This window comes from Boleophthalmus pectinirostris, unplaced genomic scaffold, assembly GCF_026225935.1.
Source record: "Boleophthalmus pectinirostris isolate CB_2022bp ecotype Guang Dong unplaced genomic scaffold, ASM2622593v1 HiC_scaffold_23, whole genome shotgun sequence".
NCBI lineage: Eukaryota > Metazoa > Chordata > Actinopteri > Gobiiformes > Gobiidae > Boleophthalmus > Boleophthalmus pectinirostris.
In genome coordinates this window covers 6326200-6352853 of record NW_026571207.1, presented here as the reverse complement: position 1 = coordinate 6352853, position 26654 = coordinate 6326200, and the positions used below count along the sequence as shown (strand labels likewise).

At 38.7% G+C, this 26654-nt stretch overlaps 1 protein-coding gene across 1 annotated transcript; it reads left to right on the top strand.

Annotated features, from left to right (window-relative positions):
• The first annotated feature begins 1351 nt into the window (after window positions 1-1351).
• Window positions 1352-25985, top strand: LOC110162187 (NACHT, LRR and PYD domains-containing protein 12-like). Its single transcript, XM_055158981.1, has 17 exons — window positions 1352-1475; window positions 2634-2808; window positions 3358-3448; window positions 4274-4372; window positions 6104-6205; window positions 7348-7469; window positions 7544-8045; window positions 8353-9759; window positions 9843-10019; window positions 11543-11719; window positions 13016-13192; window positions 14261-14437; window positions 15153-15329; window positions 15859-16032; window positions 17524-17697; window positions 20175-20348; window positions 22442-25985. Exons 3-17 carry the CDS (start codon window positions 3375-3377, stop codon window positions 22446-22448), a joined length of 3720 nt encoding a protein of 1239 aa, XP_055014956.1. The 5' UTR covers window positions 1352-1475; window positions 2634-2808; window positions 3358-3374; the 3' UTR covers window positions 22449-25985.
• The last annotated feature ends 669 nt before the right edge of the window (window positions 25986-26654 follow it).

Sequence of the window (26654 nt, the reverse complement as noted above, 5' to 3'; positions counted from 1 at the left end):
TTCATTCCTGACATTTCATTTCTAAAGTGACATTCAGAACAGCTCAGCTCAGTCTGTCAATCAAATGTCCTTAACCTGTATGTTTTTTCTTTAAATATTATTTTCTGTAAATATTATGAATGTGACTTTACACTAATTTGTTAGATTTAACCTGTAACATTACGTCATTTCAACACAAGGAATCATACAATAATGCAATAAATAAAAACTAAAAAATATATATAATATATATATATATATATATATATATATATATATATATATATATATATATATATATATATAGCTTTTTTAACAGAATAAATTATAAAGGTTGGTGAGTACAAAATGTAAACAGAGATCAAATTTAGGGGGTTGGTATTGGAATTGTGTTTCTAGTAAAACAAAACAAATTAAAGGTACAGTATGCAACTTCCATGAGCAGGTGATGATTACACAATTTCACTAGTTTGGTTTTATTTAATTCAATCTTGTAAGTACTGGTATTTAACTGCCAGATCATATCATTGACTATTGTGGTTGCTATTTGGTTTTCTTTTTGCCTATTTTTTTTTTTTTGCAAATGTGAAATTTGCAGGCTAAGCAGACTTGGGCAGACTTATCCGTGCGTCTCCAGTAGGTTAGATACCGTAACGGCCTCTCACTGGCCTCTCCAAATGAGTTGTAGGACAGAACATCCAGAATGCTGCAGCTCACACTCTGAGGACTTCAGGAACTGGCCTCCTGCTGGTGCCCAGAGTCAGGACTAAATAGTCACATGGGAGTCAGTGTTTCAGTTTTCTGCTCTGACTCTGTTTAAATCCAGGCTCAAAACGTTCTGTTTAGCTGCAGGCGACTGAAAGTTTTTTGTTTTTTTTCTTATTCTGTACTCTTCTCTTTAATGTAAATTTTATGATGATTATTTATGTTTTGATTTGCTTGTATTGTGATTTTCATGTCTTTCTTGCTTTATAAAACACTTTGAATTACTTGTGTAGAAATTGTGCTTAGAATTAAATTTGCCTTGCTTGTGTGTTCCCTGTCTAAATACATATGTTCCTCTAAACTCCAGTGTGTCTCAACTTAAGAAGAAGACTGGGACAATGTGTTTACATTTCTTACACAATGTTTTTATTTTTTTTTTTCTTCTTCTTCATGTCCTTGGTCGTTTGTCACGTCTGTTCCATTACGTACATATTAAGTTCCTTCGGCACGTCCGCACTTCTGCCAGCAGAGGGCGCTGGTATTCTTATAAGAATAGTTGTAATAATTGGGGTTTTATTAAACCTCATATTCAATAATAATGGTCGTTATCTTATTTTATTGAACTCTTTCCATTTCTCACGATGATGTTTTTGAAAGAATCCAAGAGATCACAGCAGAGATATTTGGCGCAAACACTGGACTGACCTCTTCACCATCCACAGAAGGGAGGGGCTTGTCACGTGACTGAGTTCAGTGAAAGTGAAAGCGTTTGAGGCGCCGTCTGAGGTGAGGTAAGTCGCACTTTTGGGTTTCAAGTCAATATTATTATTTGAGTGGAAGTAACTTTGAGATTCATTGACATCCACTTGTAGAAAATGGCTGTAGTTTCAGAGGGGGTGTCACATATGTATGTGTGTGCGTGTGTGTGTGTGTGTGGTTGTGTGGTGTTTTAGCCTTTATCGAAGAGTGCGACTGAAGCAGGACATGAATACTACTAATAATCTCTTTTGAACCATTAGATTTGGGTAGAACTTGTGTTTAAATGCAGTTGTCCCCCATGGTCTATACCGTTTTAGCAATGCACCCATAAAAATGATTTCAGCACCCCCAGATTTAATAATTTTTAAAATGTTAAACAGCTTGACATCTCTCTCTCTCTCTCTCTCTCTCTCTCTCTCTCTCTCTCTCTCTCTCTCTCTCTCTCTCTCTCTCTCTCTCTCTCTATGTTTAATTTAATCTCGTTGAATGATGATATTCGTTTTTTGTCACAAGAGTGTGACTACTGACTGACTGCAGTCTGGATCAAACCAAGGAGCCAGATAACAGGCAGTGTATTATCCATGTATGTCACAGAAAACAGAATATCATAGGCCTATAGTGGGTAATACAAGCAACAAGGGGAGTATATAAGAAATTATAAATTGTATAGTATAAACAAAGTGAAATGATGTTATGATGCTAATATTATGTTTGGATATTTTATTTTAATGAGATATTAAACCGAGTACCTACTATGATTGACAGCACAAAAGAAAATGAGGGAGAGAGAGGGAGTTGACAATATACTATAATACAGTAATATTAATACAGTACTTACAGAAGGACTGAGGAGGACTAAATAATAGGCCATAAACTACAAAGCAGGACTTGACACAAACAAATGCCTATGCTAGTTTAGGACATAGAAATGACAAGAGATGGACAAGAGATATTTGAAATAACTGTAGTAGGGCATGACTTCAGAATTCATTACTGCAAATGATTGAGGCTTTAATATGAAATAAAACAAACTATGAGCTTGTTTAATTAAAATGCCCAAATTTGGGGAAGTATGTGTTTTCAGCTATGTAGTTGTTTTAAACAATATTAAATACATCGATTTTTTTATGTAATAGTAAGAAAAATGACAGATGACAGAAAAAATTATAATAATTCTGTATAATCTACAGGTCTATATCTTCTCCTCCAGTGTGCAGGTGTATGTGATCTCATGCACGCGCATACGCAGCCAAAACCCAACCCTGTCAAACATCAAAGGTGCACACCACAAACATGAGGAGAATCATATGAGATTTTATGTCTCCGATTGCAAAGACTGCAGTGGGATCTGTCTGCGGACCACAGGTACTGCACTTCTAGTTTAGATCCAAGACAGAACTATGTTGTTATTATTCTGTGAAATGTCCACATGAAGTGTAACTATCGCTAATCTGCAGCTTCACCCTGATGAGGAACTACTTTCGCCTTTTTACTTTAACACTGGATTAAAAGTGCCATTTTGTGGACTGGGTGTCATTATTTGCAGAGAACAAATTCTATGGATAATGAGATGAGATGCTGCAGTTTAAATTTTTTTTTCATTTTCGCTGTTTACTGAGTTTATATCTAAATGTCCATCACTCCTCTGCCCCGATGCTTTGTTTTATTGGCTGTTATTGTAGCGTTGCTGATGTTTGTTGGTGGCAGTGGTGCAGAGTGCAGCAGCTTCATAATCGCACACGAAGACACAAAGTCGGGTCACGCCTCCCTCAAACTTGTGGAGACGCAAATTGCAGACAAAATCGTGCAAATTCTCCTGTAGTGTGTGGCAGCCTTTAGTCTTTGGCCTGTTTCAAATGGAGCAGAGTTCATATGTAAAGAGTGAAACATGTCTCTCTGTTGTTTCTACTCCAGGCTGAGCGAGGGGGAAAATGGCTTCAGGGAGTGAGCAGATAAAAGGATGTCCCATCAGAAAAGAAACTCCAGGAGGCAGCACTGAGGCACAGTGAGTCCACTCATTTGTCATTCACTGTTAAAAAGCCATGGGTCACTTTTGTGCCCTGGAGCCAATGTGTACAGTGTTGTTCAGAAAAAAACCTGTTTGTCTAGCCAGGCATTGTTGCAACAAAGAAATACTCTACGTCTACTAGAAATACAAGTCCAAGGTGTAGTCCTAGCCACACCTCATTAATAGTTGGGTGTAGCTTACACAAGTTTACTCTGTCATTGTCTACCTATTTACATTCCTACTATTATTTTTTTTACCATAATAATGATTACTCTGGGGCAAACATTGGACCAATTGTCCACTGGCTTTATGACCTTCCAGGAGCTGATGCATCTTCACGGCTGCAGCAAAAAGCATCCTCTTGTAGCCCCTCATCTCTATGAGTCTTCTCCAGCGAACCCGTTGAACTGAATACAACAATATGATTTTCTACACCAGGAAATACATGCACTTTCTATAAACAGTGGAATCATTTTCTCTGCTGTAAAACTAAGAGTCTCAGACCTCCCCTTAACGCTCACATTTGTAAACTACATTGTTTGTGTGCCAGACTTTAAGTTTTATGTGATGGTACTTTGATATATTTCTTACACATTTTAATAGTTAAAAAAAAAAAGTGATTATGTGTGATGCAGCTGTCACTTGTGTGGAGTAGAGAAACATAAAGACATGAGGCAGCCCACAGTCATGACATGCTGCTGCTGTTTTTAATCTTATTGATCCAAAAGTTCCATGTTACATGTGCCTTTGTCACACTGATCTAAGCTGACAGGAACAAAGTCTTCTAAATAACAACACATGATGTTTTCTCTCCACTTACAGATCCACAGCCTCAGTGTCCAGTGCTGAGTCCATGACGAGTGACTTTTCTAAAGCTGAACCTCCATACTTCAGTCCTGAACCTGCTCCTTCAGACTCACTGTAAGAACAAAAGGAACACTAAAATAACATGTCATATAATAAAGACAAATGAGCGCTACAGTTGTGAGTTATTTAATGCTTAAGGATAAAGTGTTGTAGAAGACAGCAGAGTGAGCAGTTCAATGCAGCACCTGTTCGAAAATAGTGTGACTAGAAGAGACCTGTGAGAAGCTCCCTCAAACTCTCACTGTTAAATTACACATGTGTGATGAAGAGGTCACTGACATACTTAAATGGTGTTACTAATGGTGTTTGCCAGAAACAACTAATGTAACTAATTATTAATTATCTAACTAATTACTAGAATCTAACTAACTATTCCTCGGACTGTTACCAACATAAATAAAGTGACCGTACATGAGTGAAATGACTGTAAAATAAAGAGCTGCGCTAAACCTGCACACGGACAAAATGCGCTCATATGACCTGCACACGTATGATCTCTGAAAAGCTAAACCATGAACATGGTCCCCCTTGAAAGTGAGATGCTGCATCTCAAGGGGCTCTCCCTGAATAAATTCAAGTTCAGTTTACTTCATTTGGTAAACAGTTTCATCACCCAGTAACGCAGTTCCTAACACAACACTCTGACTGTCCTCCAGAGAAATGCCATGTTTTCAACTTGTAATGTTCCTCACACTCACACAGGGAGAAACATCGACATAACAAGCCAAAACACAATATGGACATAATATAGACTTGATCATACAAACAAAATTAAATATATCTAGCTTAGAAAAAAGGGGTGGGGTCAGGTTACGTATTCGATTACCTTTGACAGTGTAGTGGATGAGTGCTTAAAACACATTGTTTGGACTGCACTTATATAAAGAACAAAAAGAAAATTGCAGCAATGTCACAACCCAGAGTATATTTTCACAATAGCAGTATTTCTTTATCACACAATACAAGTGATTTTTTATTTTTTTTTTTACTTGAAAACACACACATTATGGTGTTCACAGTCCACAGGAGTGTCTGCTCGTCCTCTTAAAAAAACCCATCTGGGCCACGGCACCAAAGATGTAACTGCATCTGTGTGGTGGTGAAGAGCCCAGTGTTGTCTCTGTGTTGTGTTGTGTGATGTCTGAAGGTCTGGGGCTAGAAACTAGTACTCTTGAATATGAACAAAAGTCCCTAATTTATTGGCCTCATAAAACACAAAAGAACTGCTCATTTATAAGTTCCATAACTCATGTAATATATCATAACGCAATGTTCTTTCAGTTTCAATACTTTCAAGTGCTCACAGCACAATTTAAGATTAAGTGTATTTATATGTAAAATAAAATACTTGACTCAACTTGTTAAAATATTGGACATAGCTTAAACATTTACAACGTATTTATCTGTGAAGTGCTTCTCAATTCATTAACCAAAATCTAGAGCATTAATGTTTTTGATATCAATCCAGAGCATCTTTACTTTATACAAGAAAGACACTTACAGAAGATGTGGTGAGCTGATATGGCTTGAGGCCGTCACAAAAGTAAAGTAATGCTAGAGTACCCTCTGCTGGACAACATAGAGATTACATATTTGCATCTACATGTCAAACAACTTTAACTTATGTGGAGTAGAGAAATAAAGAAGTCATAACATGCTGCTGCTATTTTCATCTTATTGATCCAATACAAAGTTCCACGTTACATGTGCCTTTGTCACACTGATCTAAGCTGACAGCAACAGTCTTCTAAGTAACAACACATGATGTTTTCTCTCCACATACAGATCCACAGCCTCAGTGTCCAGTGATGTGTCCATGAAGAGTGACCGGTCTAAAGGGATTTTTCCTCCAGACTTCAGCTGTGAACCTGCTCCTTCAGACTCACTGTAAGAACAAAAGTCACACTAAAATAACATCAAATCTAAAGACAAATGAATAGGGATGGTCTGATATGTGTTTTTTTTTTTTTTTTTTACTGATATCCAATATTTGTCTTGATGTTGTGACTGATAATCGATATTTGCCGATATCAATATTAAGCTTTTAAAGTCTTCAATACAGACCAATTTTATATTAAGTTATACTGAAGTTTACAAATGATTCTTCACTATTGGCAATTTTTCAATACTGAACCGATACGGATATCAGCAGAAATCCTACTATATTACCAATAACCAATAACATACACTAATGTTAATTTAGAGGGAAGGTGTCTAAAGTGTTGTAAAAAGACAACAGAGCAATTCAATGCAGCACCAGTCTAAAAATGTTTATATACAATTAAAATATATCTAAGTTACATAACGGTGGGGTTAGGACATACAGTACAGTTATGAAAATAATGATTTGAGATGACATAGGTTATCCATGACAGAAGGGGGAGTTGTTGTACACTTGTATGGAGTATTATCTATCATACACTTTACTTATAAGGTGCATGAATAAGTGCAGAAGTGTGAATATACAAAAGTTGGAAATATACAGACCATGACGTAAGGGTGAGATGTACAGTTGTAGGGAGTATTATCTGTTGCAGAAGGTGAGTTGCTGGAGAGCTGTATGAAGTATGGTATGAGTGTAGTCCTGTATGTGTCTTAGTGGAGCTGTAGGAGCCTGTTGGAGAATGAGCTCCTCTGTCCCTCTATAGTCTGGTGCAGTGGGTGAGCAGGAGTGTCCATGATGGAGAGCAGTTTGTCCAGTGTCCTCCTGTCCCTCACTGTGACAAATGTCTCCAGTTCTCAGCCAGAGGACCAGCTTTATAGATCAGACCAATCAATACATGATAAAACTAGTGCCAAAAGAGCTGATTAGAAATAAAGATGCTTGAAGTACAATCTTTTAAACATGTGGTATTTTTGTATTGTGTGTTTCTGCTTTAATAATACATTTTATGTAGCCCTTTTTGGGCAATCAAAGATGCTTGAGAAGTGTGTGTGATGGTGTAGTCCTGTTTATAGATCTAATCCAAGTTTAGACTTTGGACAGTTTGTTATAGACTTTCTTTTTGATCTGGTTGTAATATTTATAGAAATGTTTCCATTGGTGGCGCAAATGTTTTTGTCCACAAAGAAAAGTCTCTACAAGACTCCAGGCTCAGGGCTCAACACACTGACATGGAAAATGAAAAGCAGGTCCACAGCACGACACAAGGTGAGTTTATATTACACTGTTTATGAGGACACACTAAACACAGGTTACTTGACACATCTGTGTTCCTGTCACAGCAGATGAAGAGCTCCAGAAGGTTCTGCAGGCCCATAAGCTGAGCCTGAGCAGCAGATGTGGGAGTGTGACAGAGGGAACTGAAGGAGCAGAGAGTAGAATTCCTCTGAACAGCATCTACACTGAGCTGTACATCACAGAGGGCCTCAGTGAAGAAGTCACAGCCCAACATGAGGAGAGGAGGCTGGAGGAACTCTCCAAGAAGACTGTCCAGGAAATCTCCATCAGGTGTCAGGACATCTTTAAAGCACTGCCCACTGAGGAGCAGCAGGAGGAGCAGAAGGAACAGAGGTCCATCAGAGTGGTGCTGACCTGTGGCGTGGCTGGAGTGGGGAAGACCTTCTCAGTCCTGAAGTTCTCTCTGGACTGGGCCCAGGGCTCAGAGAACCAAGATCTGGACCTGGTGCTGCCGCTGTCCTTCAGAGAGCTGAACCTGGTCAGAGGGGGACGCTACAGCCTGATGGAGCTGATACAAGTGTTCCATCCAGTTCTGGTAAAACAGGTGACACACCTTTATCTGCTCTTCTGCTTCAGTCTAGTTCAGAGGACAGAGTTTGAATGACACCACAGAAGTATTTGGTCAACATACAGGGTTTAAATGAGATTCAGTGATATGACACTATTCATCTGTGTTAAGGATCTTGTGTGTATCATAAATGTGTCCAAGTGGATCATGAGAGTCATTTTTAGAAGTTATTTAACACTGAGTCAAAGCCTCTGTATGTGAGTGTGTGTTTCCATGTATATTTAAACCTGATCACACTGAAATGTCTCCTCTTGTTCCATGTCCTTGTTGTGTCCACAGACGCTCAGCACACACTCTGTCCGTCTCTAAACTCCTGTTCATCTTCGACGGCCTCGACGAGAGCAGACTGTCTCTGGACTTTAACTGTGAGGTCATCTCTGAGGTCACACAGAGGTCAGAGGTCAGCGTGCTGTTAGTGAACCTCATCAAAGGCACTCTGCTTCCTACTGCCCTTATATGGATCACCTCCAGACCAATAGCAGCCAATAAGATCCCAGCGCAGTGTGTGCACAGGGTGACAGAGGTCAGGGGCTTCATCACTGACCGTCAGAAGGAGCAGTACTTCAGGAAGAGGTTCACAGATGAAGAGCAGTGTAACACAGTCCTGTCTCATATCAGAACCTCCCGCAGCCTCCACAACATGTGCCAGATCCCAGTCTTCTGCTGGATCACAGCCACAGTCCTGGACCACATGTTGAGAACCAATCAGAGCGGAGCGCTGCCCCAGACACTCAGCGACATGTACGCCCACTTCCTGTTAGTGCAGACCAACAGGAAGAGGAAGTATCAACCCAGCTCTCATACCAGACCAGAGGACAACCAACCAAACCCTGAGACTGGTCCAGAGGCAAAGAGAATAAGACTAATGCCACCAACACAGACAGAACTGACACAGGAGCAGAGGCTAGACACATCACTGGTGTTGACAGAAACAGAAGCAGACATCCTCCTGAAGCTGGGCAGACTGGGCTTTGAACATCTGCAGAAAGGAAACATCATGTTCTACGAGGAAGACCTGGAGCAGGTGGGTCTGGATGTGACTGAGGCCTCGGTTTATTCAGGACTCTGTACAGAGATCTTCAAACGAGAGAGTGTCCTCTTCAACAAATCAGTCTACTGCTTCGTACACCTGAGCGTCCAGGAGTTTATGGCAGCAGTTTACCTGCTCCACTGTTTACAAAGTGATACAGATGTCATTCAGCGTTTTCTTGGTGGCAAAACAACTGAAAAATTAAGTCCAAGTGAGTTTCTCAAACAATCTCTTGCCAAATCCCTGGGAAGTTCAAATGGCCGCCTGGATCTGTTTGTGCGCTTCCTTCATGGCCTCAGTCTGGACTCCAACCAGAGACTTTTAGGAGGTCTGCTGAGTCCAGTAAACCAATCAGAAATCCCCAAAGTCATTCAAAACCTGAAAGAGATGAGCTCAAAGGAAGTCTCTCCAGACCAAAGCATCAGCATCTTCCACTGTTTGATGGAAATGAAAGACCAGTCGCTCCTGCAGCAGATCCAGGACCTCCTGAAATCTAGAGGAGGATCACAGAAGGAACTGTCTGAGTTCCAGTGCTCAGCTCTGGCCTACATGCTGCAGATGTCAGAGGAGGTCATGGAAGAACTGGACCTAGAGAAGTACAAGACATCTGATGGAGGTCAACAGAGACTGATCCCAGCGGTGAGGAACTGCAGGAAGGCTCGGTCAGTACTCATTCATCAACAGCAGCTTCACAGACCTGTGTTACAACTAAACAAACACATTTAAATTAAACATCTGCTTACAGGCTTGTTCACTGTGGACTCTCAGAGACTCACTGTGAACTGGTGGCCTCAGCACTGAAGTCCAGCCCCTCCCATCTAAAAGAACTCGATCTGAGTGAAAATTATATCCTGAGAGACTCAGGAGTGTCTGTGCTGTGTGCTGGACTGAAGAGTCCTCACTGTGAACTCTCCACTCTCAGGTCAGTCTCGTCTGTTTAAGCACAAAGCACACTATTAAACACACTGTTAAATGTTTTGTGGGATAAATATAATTTAAATAGAATCACCAAAGCATTATTCTAGTCCACCAATGTGCACCTTTCACAGAATATTTATATAGAACATTTTACAAACAGCCGTTTCCAAAGGCTGCTCCTAAAACCATTTCATAGAAGTCTTTCTCTGCTATTGCCCACAAGCGTCGTTATACAATAATTTAATATTAAATCTGCGAGCTGAAGCTTACCCTCAAATCCTCATGTCCAGTTTCTAGAACCTGGCCTGTGCAAAACAGGATCAGCATTAAGTAATACAATAATTAAGTATCATGAGTAAGTATAAATAGGATTTCACTATATCATAACATTTGTTATAATAATAGTCATAATAATAATCATACATGTACATGCATAAATAGTTGTCATCAAGAGGACTCCATAGTAAAATATTTCCCATTAACAACAGGTAACAATTCGTTTTAAATTAGCTTACACAGAGTTAGCAGATCATTTCATCCTAATCATAATTCATTGTCAGTATCGCTTTAGAAAAAAGGCAATCAAGTGCACTGCACTGGTCAGAATACATACAGTGCCTTTAACAGCATCACATATATGCATGAAAACGAGCGCAGCTCCAGTATACAATGCATTAAACTCTAGCATTAGCACGTTAGCTCTGAGCAACAACAAACATAGTTAGCACTCACCAGTTCCACTTGGCTAAATCACACAGGCTAGTGACAGTGCTTTGTAAAGAAGGCAAGAGGTATCTAGAAAGGTTTGCAACATAACAGTAAACTTTAGAGTACTTTTAGAGAAAGAACAGTAACTTTACGCCTGCCTACTTCAGCTCAGTTGCGCTCGGGACCGACATAACACACAACTCAATAGTAGTAGCTCCAGGCCATGTTTAAAAGAGATTGACGCACAAAATCTCACGATGCGAGCACAAAGTCTCGCAGTAGTTGAGATCTTTGCCTTGGGTGAAAATGTAATGTACTAACAGACCGGGGCAGAAAAAATACCTGGGCTACACCGATGACACTGTGCTCAGTGTTCATGCCAACAGCATCTACAAATCACAAATTGGCTACAGCACTTTGTTTACAGTTAAACACACCCAAAACTATTGCAGTCGCCCTCAGTGTCAAATTTCATTTTCATTTCACATGGTATTGACCTTGGTTTGCAGCGACTCATGTCAAATCTGTCAAGAATTTTTGTAATGTATCTTTTTGGTTTAATTTTGATTTCCCCCTTTGTCAGGGCAAAATCATTGCCAAGGAAAAGTCTTAGTTTCCCAAGATCTTTAATTTTGACTACGGACGTGGACCACATCATGTATTCTTTATTCAGATGTGTTCAAGTTTTGAACTAAAGTCATGTTTTGGAAAAATGAGTTGAAGCTGTGGGGACTTTATGCAGTGAATGACAAATAGTGTTTTAACAATGGAGAAAAAGTGTCATAAGATGTATAACCACATCATGTATTCTTTCGTCAGGTTGAGGGAATGTCGTTTGTCAGAGATGAGCTGTTCCTTTCTGGCCTCAGCTCTCAGGTCCAACCCCTCACACCTCACAGAACTGGATCTGAGTGATAACCAAGACCTGTCTGATTCAGGAGTGTCTCATCTATGTGGTTTTCTGCAGAGTCCTGACTGTCGAGTGGAGACTCTCAGGTCAGTTCACTGTCTCTTACTTCTGTCATGTTTCAGAGCTTTCACAACTTGGAGTCAAAGGTGGTAGTGTAGCTATAACTGCACTCAAGTAAAAGTACTGTTACTTTTAACTGACGCAAATTTTGAGACATCTAGGAATACGGTATTATAAGCGAGTTAAAACAAAAACAACTGGACTTACTTAGCTTTTTGAAACCAGTGTTTTGCTGCCAAACAGACTGATTCTTCAGGGGACAGAGCCGTACGAAGGATGCCCTGGGTCTATAGATGCATCAAGAATCTCAGACTTCCGGTCATTGTGCAGTGCATACTGGGAAGGATTTTCCCAGTATGCAGTTTCCCAGTTGTCTAAATACAAAATGTTTGCTGCAAACTCGGGATGATTTAGGCAGTCAAAGGTTTCCTTTTTTGTCTTTCCTGTGTATCACTCCTGCCCATCGCCTTCGCCTTTCACTATTTTTCAATTCCATTGGAAAGGGAAACAGTTTGAACAGAGGTTTGCAGTCACACAGATCTGATTCCCTTTTGCATTTGTGGAGTTCGGAAACAAATTTCTCGAGCCGTTTTCTGGTGTTAGGACATCCAACAACCACACAATTACGATGTCCAAATCTCAAAACTAAAATGGTCACATTTTTCTATAGCGCTTTTCCACCTTCAAGGCACTCAAAGCGCTTAAAAAATGACAATCAAAACCAGAAACAAACAAAAAAAAAAGTGATATGGCTCAAAAGACTAGAAAAGACTGACTTTGTCAATAGATGAATCCCACTGGGAAAACAAACATGGAGGTTTGATGCTCACTTTTTCAGAAAATCCTTCCCAGTATACATTGCGCAATGACCGGAAGTCCGAGATTCTTGCATCAATTTTTTTTCTACCTTTACATGTGGTGGAAGTAATAGTCAAAAAGCTAACTAAATCCCATTGTTTTTGCTTTAACTTACTTATAACACTCTTACTTTTATATAACAATACTCAAGCAAAAGTAAAAAAAAGAAGTGGTCCAAAAATGACTTGAGTAAGAGTGAACATATATGAGGAAACTAATGCTCTTCAGTAAGTGTAACAGAGGAATTATCTGGATATAACTGTAGATTTATAATTTGAAGTTAATCTAAACAAACAAACAAACAAACAAACAAAAACATTAAAAAGTGTTTATTCTAAAGTCATGTTTTGGAGAAATGAGTTGAAGCTGTGGCGACTTGGTGCAGTGAATGACAAATAGTGTGTTAACAATGGAGAAAAAGTGTCATATAACATGTATAACCACATCATGTTTTCTTTATTCAGATTGAAGGGCTGTGGTTTGTCAGAGATGAGCTGTTCCTCTCTGGTCTCAGCTCTGAGGTCCAACCCCTCACATCTCACAGAACTGGACCTCAGTGATAACAGAGACCTGTGTGATTCAGGAGTGTCTCATCTGTGTGGTTTTCTGCAGAGTCCAGACTGTCGACTGGAGACTCTCAGGTCAGTTCACTGTCTCTTACTTGTGTCATGTTTCAGAGCTTTCACTAAAGAGCTCGGCCATAATAAGTTCTAGTATTTACTCTGGACAATGACTGTACTCATGTAAAAGTACTGTTGCTTTAACATTAGTCATGTAGAAGAATATTTGAGGAAGCTAACATTAAAAGTGTGTTTTCATGTATTTCCAAAACAGACCATAAAATAAAAAAAATAAAAAACTATAATAAGAAATATGTTCACCTTCTTGCCACGATTGTTGTTTCTATCCCCATTTGTGAGTAAGTGTGCAAAGTATGAAGCTGGTATCTTCATGAAAAGACGTGTTACTTGCCATCAAACAGAGAAAATATGTGATGGACACAAAAGTAGACAGAAAACTGGTAGCACAGGTAGTTTTATTGGTATTCCAGGCAGGTCTGGAGCAGTTTCTCACAGGTAAATGGCAGGCAGAGACAGGAGCAGTCAACTCAACAAGGTAAGTTACAGGGTTTCAAAAATAGAACAAAATCTCAAAGAGGCCCACTGCAAAAATCACCATTGACTGATGGAACAATGTGGCACTGAATGGCTGCAGATCCGGGTATAAGAAGGATCAACGTGACTGTAGACCACCAGTAGCTGAGTAGTTCTACATACCTCTGCCCACACAACCTTTTCACTTACATATTTGATTCATGTGTTTGCCCTTTGAGTGCAGTGGGTCAGAGTGAATTATGGGAGAGCCTGATGTTTTGAGAAAATTTGAAGTCAAATCCGGAGCTTCTACCCATTGCTTTACATTGCAATCCTGACATCTTTGGGGTGTAGGTCAGGGTGCACTCAAATCAGCTGATTGGTCTTCATAAACGTTTATTAAACACCTAACCTTTTGTGATTCAGCCTGCGAGATATCTCCTGCCTAGCCTCAACTCTCCACTGGCGGCAGTTTACTATAGGTTAATGAATGACAACCACAGCGCTATGTGCTATACAACTTGGTGCAGTGAATAATAAACACTGTGTTAAAACAAATGAAGAAAAAAAAAAATCATATTAGAGGATAACCACAGTATGTATTTTTTTATTCAGATTGGAGCGCTGTGGTTTGTCAGAGATGAGCTGTTCCTCTCTGGCCTCAGCTCTGAGGTCCAACCCCTCACACCTCACGCTTCTGGACCTTGGTCAGAACTACATGCTGTCTGATTCAGGAGTGGCTCATCTGTGTGATTTTCTGCAGAGTCCAGACTGTCGACTGGAGACTCTCAGGTCAGTTCACTGTCTCTTATTTGTGTCATGTTTCAGAGCTTTCACTAAAGAGCTCAGCCATAATAAACCCTAGTGTTTACTCTGAACTTGGACTCAGAGGTGTGAGAGGAGCCAGTATTTGTACCCAAAGTCACTTTTATTTAACATTACTCAAGTAGAAGTAAAAAAAAAAAAAGTAGTGGTTCAAAAATGACTCAAGTGTGAACATATTTGAGGAAACTCCTGCTCTTCAGTAAGTGTAACAGAGGAATTGTCTGGATATATATTTATATGTATAATTTAACATTAATGTAATTTGAACAAAACATAAAACTCATCCCATAATACCATATTACAAACATCTAATCATATCTGAAGTTTGGACTTCAACATCAATATTTGCAACAAATTAAAGCTAAACTCTGATAACACAACTATTATATGAAAAGAAATGTGTTGTGGATTTATTAGGCATTAAACACATAATGTGTTTTTAAAATTATGTTTTTATTATTATGAATATCTTATAATATCTTTATTCTATTATTCAGAATGTCTCTATGAGCATAATCTATATTTCTATGGGCGTTAACCACATCATATATTCTTTTCTCAAATGTGTCCAAGGTTTGAACTAAAATCATGTTTTTGAGGAAACAGTTGAAGTTGTGGGGACTTGGTGTTTTAAAAATGTGTCATATAAGATGTATAAACACATCATGTATTCTTTATTTAGATTGGAGGGCTGTGGTTTGGCAGAGATGAGCTGTTCCTATTTGGCCTCAGCTCTGAAGTCCAACCCCTCACATCTCAAACACCTGAACCTATGTGAGAACTACAGAATGACCGATTCAGCAATGTCTCATCTGTGTGGTTTTCTGCAGAGTCCAGACTGTCGATTGGAGACTCTCAGGTCAGTTCACTGTGTCTTACTTGTGTCAGAGCTTTCACAAAAGAGCTCGGTCATAATAAGCTCTAGTGTTTACTCTGAACTTGGAGTCAGAGGTGGAATCTCCTGGACAAGTGACGGATTTCATGAACATCTCTAGCTGGGTTATAGGCGATTCCAATAAATTATGCCTTGAAGTGTCAATCAGGACTGGTAGAAAATAGATGGATCAGTCAATGTCAAAAGGCTGTCTTCTATATACAGCAGTAGCTTATGCTCTTCATCCCCAATCGTGACGCTATAAACATTTGGATTTTGTCTATGGCCATAGCCAGGGGTTCAGTGGCCAAAGAAAGTCTCAATTGTGGCCGGCTGCAGTGTGTTCTGTTGATCACAATAGGCCACTGCAGGTCCTTTTGTAACCACTTTTGGAAAAAAAAAAAAAAAAAAGGCATTTACCCCGATAATGTCTTTATTTTATTTGTCAGAATGTCTCTATGAGCATAATCTATATTTCTATGGACGTTAATAACATCATGTTTTCTTTATTCAGATTGAGGAGCTGTGGTTTTTCACAGATGAGTTGTTCCTCTCTGGCCTCAGCTCTGAAGTCCAACCCCTCACACCTCACACACCTGCACCTGGGTGATAACAGACTGTCTGATTCAGGAGTGTCTCATCTGTGTGGTTTTCTGCAGAGTCCAGATTGTCAACTGGAGACTCTCATGTAAGTTCACTGTCTCTTACTTGTGTCATGTTCCAGAGCTTTCACTAAAGAGCTCAGCCATAATAAACTCTAGTATTTACTCTGGACTTGGACTCAGAGGTGGTAGAGAAGCCATTGACTGTACTGAAGTAAAAGTACCATTACCTCTAAATGACATTACTCAAGTAAACCAAGTAAAAACTAGTGGTTCAAAAATGAGTCGAGTAAGAGTGAAGATATCTGAGGAAACTACTGCTTTTCAGTAAGTGTAACAGAGGAATTGTCTGGATACAAATTTAGATGTATTATTTAGTTATACTTTGAAGTTAAATTAATTGGAACACAACATTAACAAACAAAAAAAAAGCTTATTCTGGTATTTTGAAAACAGACCATACATATTACAAACACTTAATCATATCTGAAGGTACAGTGGAAGAAATATTATCAACATAAAACTTTAGTCAGTTGTCGAACTCAAACAGGAGGAAGAAAAGAAGTTTCAAAATTTAAACCTAAGAAAGAGTACTGTGACTTTCATAAAAACATATTCCTCAAGTACAAGTAAATACTTAATGTGTGGCTCACTATCACAACAAGGAACTTTTTGAATCATCTCAGATCTCAACGTGAACACTAAAAAAAGTTGCAAGGAGATTCAGTATTTCTCCCAGCACAATCTCAAGAACATGAAGGAGATTTCAGGAGACAGGCACTTACTCTAGGAGAGCTGGACAGGGCTGTAGAATGTCCTCAACCCATCAGCAGGATCTCTACTCCTTTGTTCAAGGAGGGACAGGTACTGCCCACGCTCTACAGAATGACCTCCAGCAGGCCACTGGTGTGAATGTCTCTGCCCAAACAATCAGAAACAGACTTCATGAGGGTGGCTTGAGAGCATCATATCCTGAAGTGGGCCCTGTGCTCACCGTCCAGCACCGTGGAGCTCGATCTGCATTTGCTAGACACCAGAATTGGCAAGTCCACCACTTATGCTCTGTGTTTTCACAGATGAGAGCAGGTTCACCCTGAGCACCTGTGATAGATGTGAAAGAGTCTGGAGAAGACAAGGAGAACGCTCTGCTGCCTGCAACATGGTTCAGCATGAGCGATTTGGTGATGGGTCAGTGATGGTCTGAGGAGGCATATCCATGGAGGGACGCACAGACCTGACTTAAACCTGATAGAATACCTCTAGGACATGATGTTTGGGTTCATTAGATGCCGCTAGGTTGCTCCTCAGACTCTACAGACTCTCTGGGAGGACATCCCACAAGACACCATCCGCCGTCTCATTAGGAGCATGCCACAGCGTTGTCAACCCTGCATGCAAGCATGTGGGGGCCACACAAGATATTGAGAAGCATTTATATATACATAGATATAGATATAGATATATGAGATGTGATAGAACAGTCCTGAAGGTGCAGGAGTCGAAACAAATAGCCCTGTTTGTACAAGGATAATAGAATTTACTATGTACGTTAACCACATTATGTTTTCTTTATTCAGATTGTGGAACTGTGGTTTATCAGAGCTGAGCTGTTCCTCCCTGGTCTCAGCTCTGAAGTCCAACCCCTCACATCTCACGCTTTTGGATCTGAGTCGTAACAAACTGTATGATTCAGGAGTGTTTCATCTGTGTGGTTTTCTGCAGAGTCCAGACTGTCGACTGGAGACTCTCAGGTCAGTTCATTGTCTCTTACTTGTGTCGTGTTTCAGAGCTTTTACAAAAGTTTCTCTGTATTTGGAGTCAGAGGTAACCAGTAATAATATTAAAACTTTAAAACTTTAAAAGCATCACTTTCTCACCTCAGTTATCAATCCAGGCACAAAGCTGCGAGTTTAAACTGAAAACAGCATGCAATTTGTGGTCGTGTTCCACATGATTTACTCTTGAAGTCTGTTGCTGGATTTCGGATAACCCCACAACATTCTATAGGCCAGTGTTTTTAATACACAGTGAGTTCTTGGGTCTGGTCACTAGTAGAAATGATCATGCTCAATATTTGTGAATTTACCCTTTAGACCAGGGGTGGGCAAACTTTTTGGCTCGCGGGCCACATAGGGTCCTAAAATTTGCCTGAAGGGCCGGACAGTATACAGTAGCATGATGTGTTAAGAGCTCACCTCATTATATTCATATTTACGCTTAAGTAGAAAACGCACCACGACATTGCCGCGAAAAATTCAGAATACACACAAATTTACAGATTTGCTCCACTACATATCGCACGTGAAAGTGTGTTATGAGCGATTAAGTTGTAATAAGATACATAACCCACGTGCAACATAGCAAGACTCTTAAGACGTACTATACGTCAAGACATAAAATACAACATCTGCAAAGTTCTTGTCTTTGATTTTTACCAACTCAAATTGGAAGCAGTGCAAGGTTATATCTTGAACACCATATATATATATATACCATATATAATATATATATATATATATATATATATATATATATATATATATATATATATATATATATATATATTATATATATATATATATATATATAATGGACATCTCAGTCCAGAAAAGTGCAGTACTGGGAACAGCAAAGATACTGCGCAGAACTCTCAAGCTCCCAGGCCTCTGGTAGAGGACCCGAGCTGAATGAGGGTGAGAGAGACCTACCACCGTGGAAGGTGAGAAACACATTTTTTTTATTTTTATATATATATATAATTGTAATTTATTCCAGTTCAGCGGGCCGGATTAAAAGGTTGAAAGGGCCGCATACCCCCGGGCCGTAGTTTGCCCACCCCTGCTTTAGACATTTTAGAGGAAAGTACAATGGAACCAGTTTTTATGGGAGTTTTATATCTTTGTAGAATAAGGTCTGAGCTGTACAGAAATGCCAAGATAAACAGACACAGGTCAGACATACAAAAACACATGCAGATTAGATTTATTACAATCCTACTAAAGTTTTAACTGTTAATATATATTGTAATAAGGGTTATTTACTATTTTGTCCAGTTAAAGTATATCTGAAAACTTACATTGTAATGTTATACTTTTATGAACATTTGAGTTTCAAAATATTTTCAATAAAAAAAAATTTGTTCAATATTTTATAAATATTCCTTAATGTTATAAGGAATAAATTCTGTAATTAATGAACACAAATCAGGCTGGAGATTTCAAGGCCCTATAAACTTTTACCACATAAACTAAACTGCAATGAAAAAAAATGACAAAAACACCCTCCAAATGAATTAAATCAAATAAATGCTAATTCTTTACTAAGTTGGAGGGTTTGTCAACTCACACATTCAACTTGATGTTATACATTTTAGTATTTATGTTGTATTAAGCATATTATGTGTAACACAATCAGTGAAATTCACAAATAACAAATACTAGCACATCTAAAAAAAAATCTGAATATGATCTGAAGGCCACTGCCAAGTCATCCTGGACTTCCATTCCACCCGAGCAGTGAACATCACAGACCATTGATGCACTAATTCATGCCAAAGGAGGCCCAGCCAAGTGCATACAAATTGTAACGTGGGGTAGTGGTCCGGCGGAGAGCGCTCGCTATAGCCCTTAACATGTGCTCTGGGATAGCTGAGAGAAGAGCGAGACTTACTGATTTCCACTGATACTTGGTTTATTACACATTTGGAAACCATACGATGGCAGGTCTCCACAGCACTAAGTCTGAATCATACATGAAATAGAAATTAGTCCGTTTAATACCGGTACCGCACATTACTTGAGTTGTGTGTCCATTACACAGCACTGCAACAAGCGAGTGACCTGTGACCTTACAGTATAATAAAAATAAAAGTGCGCTACCAGATGGCGCAATCAGGTATTACAGTATCAATAGTAATATAAACGTAATACTGACAGTTACAAAATGAACATACTTTTCAGAAGCCTGACATTTCTGTTTAAAATATCCTTTTTTATTGATCTTATGTAATTTTTTTTTTTTTTTTTTTCCTGAGACACTGAACATTTTTTTTTCTTATATGTAAGACAAAGGCTCAGAAGAAAATAGACAGCAGCATGGTTATCATTCTTTTAATATTTTTTAGTATAACTAAATTTTGATTTATTTATTTATTTGATCATTCAGAAAGTCTCTATAAACACAATCTATATTTGTATAGACTTTAACACATCATTTTTCCTTTATTCAGATTGGTGGAATGTGGTTTGGCAGAGATGAGCTGTTCCTCTCTGGCTTCAGCTCTAGAGTCCAACCCCTCACACCTCACACTCCTGGATCTTGGTGGTAACAGACTGAGAGAATCACATATGAAGGAGCTCCTGGAGTTTAAACAGACTCCTCACTGTCGACTGAAGACACTGGAGTGAGTAGTGACTTTATGGGGCTAAAGTAATCGCACACATTCCCTTCTGTTCTCAAACTGACTCATGGAGCGGCTCCTTACAATTTTTTTCATTCACTTTGACTCACTTTTCTATTGAACACTGACATCTACTAAACACCTCACACAGAACAGAGTTAGATTTTCCTAAACAAATGATGATCACAACTAAAAGCAATTTAACATTCAAACTGACATATGCAACCAAAACTTTTTTGGTGGTATTTAAGGCTTTCATTGTGCAGTTTTTTCTTTGCTCCTTCAGAAAGTTTTTTTTTTTGGAGAGTTACCAAAAGAAACACTTACTGCAAACAGCTAAACACTATGGCAAGTGGGCCATAGTGGGCAATAATATACGCAAGGAAAAAATTTAAGACATTTTATTATATTATTTCTATATTATATGATGGGCTAAGTTTTGAGCAATGCGAAGAATTGATGACGTTACAAACGGAACAAGAAAAATTGACAAAAGGTTGAATTGGAACAAATAAGAGTTAAGCCGAAAAAGAAATTCTTTTGGAACACGTCAGGTAAGAGACTGAACAAATTTACTGTATTTTTCAGACTATAAGTCACTCTGGAGTATAAGTCGCACAGGCCAAAAAATGCATAATGAAGAAGAAAAAGTCACACCAGACTATAAGTCACACTTTAGGGGGAAATTTATTTTATGAAATCAGGGACCAGGAACTGATATTTCATCTTGAAAGGCAAGTTCTGGTAATAACAACAGAATAAAGAACAACAGGCTGAATAGGCGTTTGATATGTTAATGTCACATATGAACAGTTATTCAGATAACTATAGCATGAACAACATAATATAAGTTTACCAAACTCTCCATCTCACTCCAACTGAATTCTTCATCCTCGGTGTCACTTCTGAGCAACTCTGCGCAACTTTGGTTGTCACTGAAGTCCAGGCATGCTGCACCCTCCCGGTTACTGTGAAGCTGTGTTCTCCATTCCCCTTTTTCTCCAGTCCCGCACAAGTTTCTCACTCACTCTAAACATTCTTTCTGCTTCTCCATTACCATTTTCCGCTGCATATTTCACTACTTGCAGCAGAACAGCGGCTATTTCTGCAGGAGACATGGACAGAAAACTGACACACAAGCCTAGAGCGCCCTCTCATGGCTGTCACTCTGAAAATTTTAATATATAAGTTGCACTGGAGTATAAATCGCAGGAAACACCCAAACCATGAAAAAAGTGTGACTTCTAGTACAAAAATACAGTGATTAGAACTGAAACTGTTACATGAATAAAAGAGCATTATTGTTGTCACGATACAAACATTTTAAACTTGATTTAAATACTAAGGAACAGACTATAGTCAATAGCGGTTCTGATACCACAATCATAGTAAAAACACTTTTTAGACAATAGAACATGATTTTCAATATCGAATAATAGTTCTCTTCTTTTATATTACCATGTGGCCTTGTCTATGTGTGATCCCTCACTTGTCTGGGTAGGTTCCATAGGTCCATGGGTTTAGACTTGTCTGTGTGGTCTCACACTTGTTCTGGCTAAATGAGTATCTAGTTTCCATACTAGTCTTCTGATTCTTTATACTTTTGACAATGCTTTTGATGATAAAAATGTTTTTTTGAGGGACAGTTTATCAGTTTTGAATGTTAAATTGCATTTTGCTGTGATCAAATTTAATTTAGGAAAAGTGAACTCTGTTTCTGGTATTCTGTGTGAGCTTTTTTCCATATGTCAATTTTGAATGTTTTAAAAATCTGCTGAAACATTTGGGGTAAAATCTGTAAATGAAGTTATACCAAATGTTTACGTGGCTGCAGTGAAGTGTATTTTAAAGATGTCACTGAGGACTGGAGCTCACTGCACTTGAATCCTTTGAAGCCTTTACACTTTGTACACACTTTCTCCTCCATGTGTGCTGTTTTTCTCTGCTGTGTTTGTGTGTGTTGTATCTGCATTTGTGTATCTGAGGCTCAGGCATTTGTCCTGGTTTAGTCCTGGTTTAGTTTTTGATGGGGTGTGTTTGAAAGTATGGACAGAATATGTTGAATTGAATGATTTCTGATCTCTGTTTCTCCACAGGTTTTAGTCTGTGCCTTGAAGATGTGCAAGTGCAGTTCCTCCCTCCATGTGTTCCTCCCCCTGCGTCCTGATTGGCTGAGGGACTGTAGACCATTGTCAAATTTACATAAATGTTCAATCAATAGCAGTGTGATTCTGAAGTGCAGCGCGATCGGGCAACTGCCGCACTTACCGTGAGGTGTGGAGCTCTCCGTCGGTCCTTTCTCCTGCGGTCACCTCTGAGCCCGTCCCGACAGTGAGTCCTGGTTCAGCCCTGGTTTAGTCCTGTTTTAGTTCAAGTTCAGTCCTGGTTATTACCTCGGCCAAGGAAGTTATGTTTTTGCCGGCGTTTGTCTGTTTGTTTGTCTGTTTGTTTGTTTGTTTGTCTGTTAGCAACATAACTCAAAAAGTTATGGACCGATTTTGATGAAATTTTCAGGATTTGTTGGAAATGTGAAAAGGAAGAATTGATTTCATTTTGGGGGTGATCCGGAAGAAATCCTGGATTCTGGATCACTTTGAAATTTTAGTTAACATTGTGGTAAATGGGGCCAAAAATTTTGTTTCTCAATATCTCGGTTAATTATTGACCAAACCCCATGAAATTTGACTCAGGGATGGACAATGGGATGATGATCCAATGATCCAGAAGACTGATTTTATCACAATTTATATAAAAAATGGGGGTAGTCCTTGGCGGAGGTCTGCGCTCTCTGAGTGCTTTTCTAGTTTAGTCCTGTTTACTCCAAGTTCAGTCCTGGTTTAATCCTCCTAGTTCAGGCCTGGAATCAGTCCGAGGTTAGTCCTGGGTTAGTCCTGGTTTAGTCTTGGTTCAGTACTTGACGTAGGCAGCCCAAAGGTTTGATATAATCTCGGGTTAACGGGCAAGTACGGTGCTGTATGGGTCCTGTACTGTGCGGGTGTGAATCTCCAAAAATGGACCCGTGCAGGACTCTGCGCTGTAGGGCTCCATTACGGAATAAATGAATCTTCAGTTCGTTACATAAAGAAGGAGGAAAATAACAAAAGGACGACAGCAGCAATAAGTTTTAAGAAGGATGTAAAAAGGGTTGTAACTGTCCTGTGTGAGAAAAGTGTATAAAGTGTGTGGTGAGGGGTTTTACAAAACAGATATAATAATGGTAAAATATAAAGTTGACTACTTCGCGGATTTCACCTATTGCGGGTTATTTTTAGAATGTAACCTCCGCGATAAACGAGGGACCACTGTAATCACATTTAATATGCCAGTTTTTAATGTTACATATTTTGCATTTTTCTATTTTTTATTGCTTATTTTACTAATGCCTTTATTTACTATACTATACTGTCTACAAATGACTGAAGCAGTGACATTAAGATCTGTCTTATTCACTATCGTCATCACCATCCATTCATGTGAACACTGCTGGACTGTCAAATGTTCAACAGCAATATCACACTTTTATTCTGTAAGAGCGACTAAGGAAACAATGGTTATGCTTGTAGAAGTTATTGCACTTTTGGATGACTGTTACACTGTTACTCTCATTCTCCTCACGCCCATACACACACATGCACACACCTCTCGTTTTCCGCAAGCCCACACACACATGCACGCACACACGCACTTTTTGTATGAACCGTTCGCCCATCTTCTCAAATTCATCTGAAATTGGAGTGGAGATGACCAAAATTAACATGTGATTATTTATTTATTATGTTTTTTTTTTATTATTTATTATTTTTTGTAAAAAATACATACTAACACCTTTGAAAGGATTTTGCATTAATGCTAAAGATCGATCGATATGGTGTTTTTTTTTCATGGTAAGACCCATTTTGATTATTTTCATCAAATTATGTAATTTGAATTGAAAACAATCTCACCCACAGCTCTTTTTATCAAATACCTTTAAGAGAGATGTGTAGTCATATTTTGTGCAGTTCTATTTTTGTATTGAAGTGTTGATATAAAGTTTTGTGTGTATTTTTAAGGGGCAGATTGACCAATGCAAAATATCAGCCTAAGGTGGATATTTAAGGCCAATAGGCTAAAAAGTCAAATTATTAGTCTAATGTCAGCCAACCTTCTACCTCTAGTTAAACGTGATCAATAAATAGAAAAAAGTGTGTCATTTACACTTCCTCCATCCATTCCGTTGGTAGAATTGTGTGTACACATAATGTACATGTACACACAGAAACGTTTCATGTTTGTTCTCACCACAGATTAGGTTCAGAATAAATGATTCCAGTTATTACTCTACAAGTTTGTGCCGTTTGAAGTCTATCAATGTGGAGCAAACCCTGAGCTGAGCTCTTCCAAACACCAGCTGCCATTAAATGTGATCTGTGAAGAGTTTGACGCTTTTTCTGACCACTGTTTTCAACAAAGAACAGTGGTGTGAGAAATACGGAGGAACAGAGCAAAACAACTAGTATCAAATATTGTAGTTGTTAAGCACAAGGATTAGTAAGAATGTATTAGATGGAATCTGCAGAGCGGGAAACATGAAACTGTATGGGGCCAGACACACATTGCTTCAGCCTTCTGCTTTTGGGCTGTGCACTTTACTGTGGAATGATTCTGTATGAATGTGTAAACCAGTCAATATGTGCTTGAGTTGTGGTGTGCACTCACTCAATAAAGGAACAGCCCTCCTGTCCTCCTGAATAACATCTTGCCTCCTTCATCCTTCTCTCATCTCTTTCAGCTACATATGTAAGTGAAATGTAATGTTTATGTAAACAAATGTCCGTGGGTCACAGTCTGAAGAAAAGCAGCTCCTGGAGCTGTCCACAACCTTCCTCTGTGTGAACAAGTCAAAGCCAAAGAGTATTTATTGTTAAAGAAATGAATCAACACTTCTCCTCATTTAACTTCATTATTGTTTTATCAATATTTTGGACAACAGAGAGTCAGTTTAGTTTATCAGTGGTGGAAAGAGTACTGCAAACTTGTTCTCAAGAAAAAGTACAGTGACACGGCTAAAATTGTATTCAATTACAAATGCAAGTACTGTATAAAAAGTAGGTTACACCTGAAAAATACTGCTTCTAGTTACTAGCTTCTTTTTAACTGATTTTTAGCAGAATTTTGCTGTGCAAAGTCCAAATTTAAAAAACAACCCTCCATGCGCACACAAAAAAAGTAGAACAGATATTAGTCTTGGGTTAAAAATGGGGACCCTAAGGTGACAAATGTGAGTTTTTTGCATAATCCTCTCCCTTTCAAAACACAGCAATAAGCATTTTTTTCTCAGTACATTATTCTAGGCTATTAACTCAAATTTTCTATTTCACTCTTTTAATTTTGAAAATTTCAATGGAGAATTGTAGCAGGCTAAATCACCCGTGTTAGTGTAATAAACACAAAAAACACTGTCTTTAGACACTAACTTTAGTTTGTTATTTTATTTTCTGTAATCAATGTTTCATTGTAATCAATGTAATCAATGTTAAGCAAATTAACAATGTTAAGCAAAAAACATTTGGAATTGTCTGTTGTTGTTTGGAATAGGCAGTTTTATTTTAATCATTATGAGACAATGATGAATCATTCAAATAAAAACATTAAAAACCATATTGATGTAAAAGTCGCTCAAACACTTTGCATTGCATGAGATTTCAAAGCTGGTCTGAAGTCATTAAGCCCAGATTGAATAACACCGGTACACTGCAGCAGGTCTTCCTGACAGCGCTCTCCCTCTGAGTTCATTCATCTTATTTGACAGTGACCTTACATTCTCCATCAGGACTGACATAACCTGCAGGCTTGAATTTCCTTTTCACTTTCACTCCAGTGCAGCATCCTCTGCACGTCCTACTCTGTAGTTCCACAGGAATGCCAGGGTCCACTCCAAACAGCGCTGGGGACTTGGAAGATGTTCTCTGAATCACACAATAGGTCGACAGTTCTGCTGATCCACGCAGCCAAGAACAAAGAGGCCAACCACAAAGAAGAGAAAAAGACAAAATTTAATTGGAAGAAGAATAACAAGAATAACTTAAAAAGATGAAGGTTTCAGGACATTTTTAGGAGCTCTCTCAGGTCAGGAAATGAAAACAAGTATTAAATGCTCTTGTAAAAAGATCTTGCTTATGCTATGTTTGCCAAAAATTGTAGTTATATGTTTATAAAGGATGCTGCTTGTAAAAAATACAATGTATTATTTTTACATTTTTAGAATTAGATTCAATTTGTGACTATGTTTATTATGCAGAAATAGTGCTTGGGGCCACATGTGTGTGG

What these genes read in the sequence shown, in the direction of transcription:
- LOC110162187 (XM_055158981.1), top strand. Translation starts at nt 3,375, where the DNA reads ATGGCTTCAGGGAGTGAGCAGATAAAAGGATGTCCCATCAGAAAAGAA. An exon ending in CCAGTTCTGGTAAAACAGGT is followed by an intron (nt 8,046 to 8,352) that starts GACACACCTTTA and finishes CCACAGACGCTC; the next exon opens with AGCACACACTCTGTCCGTCT. An exon ending in TGTCGAGTGGAGACTCTCAG is followed by an intron (nt 11,720 to 13,015) that starts GTCAGTTCACTG and finishes TTCTTTATTCAG; the next exon opens with ATTGAAGGGCTGTGGTTTGT.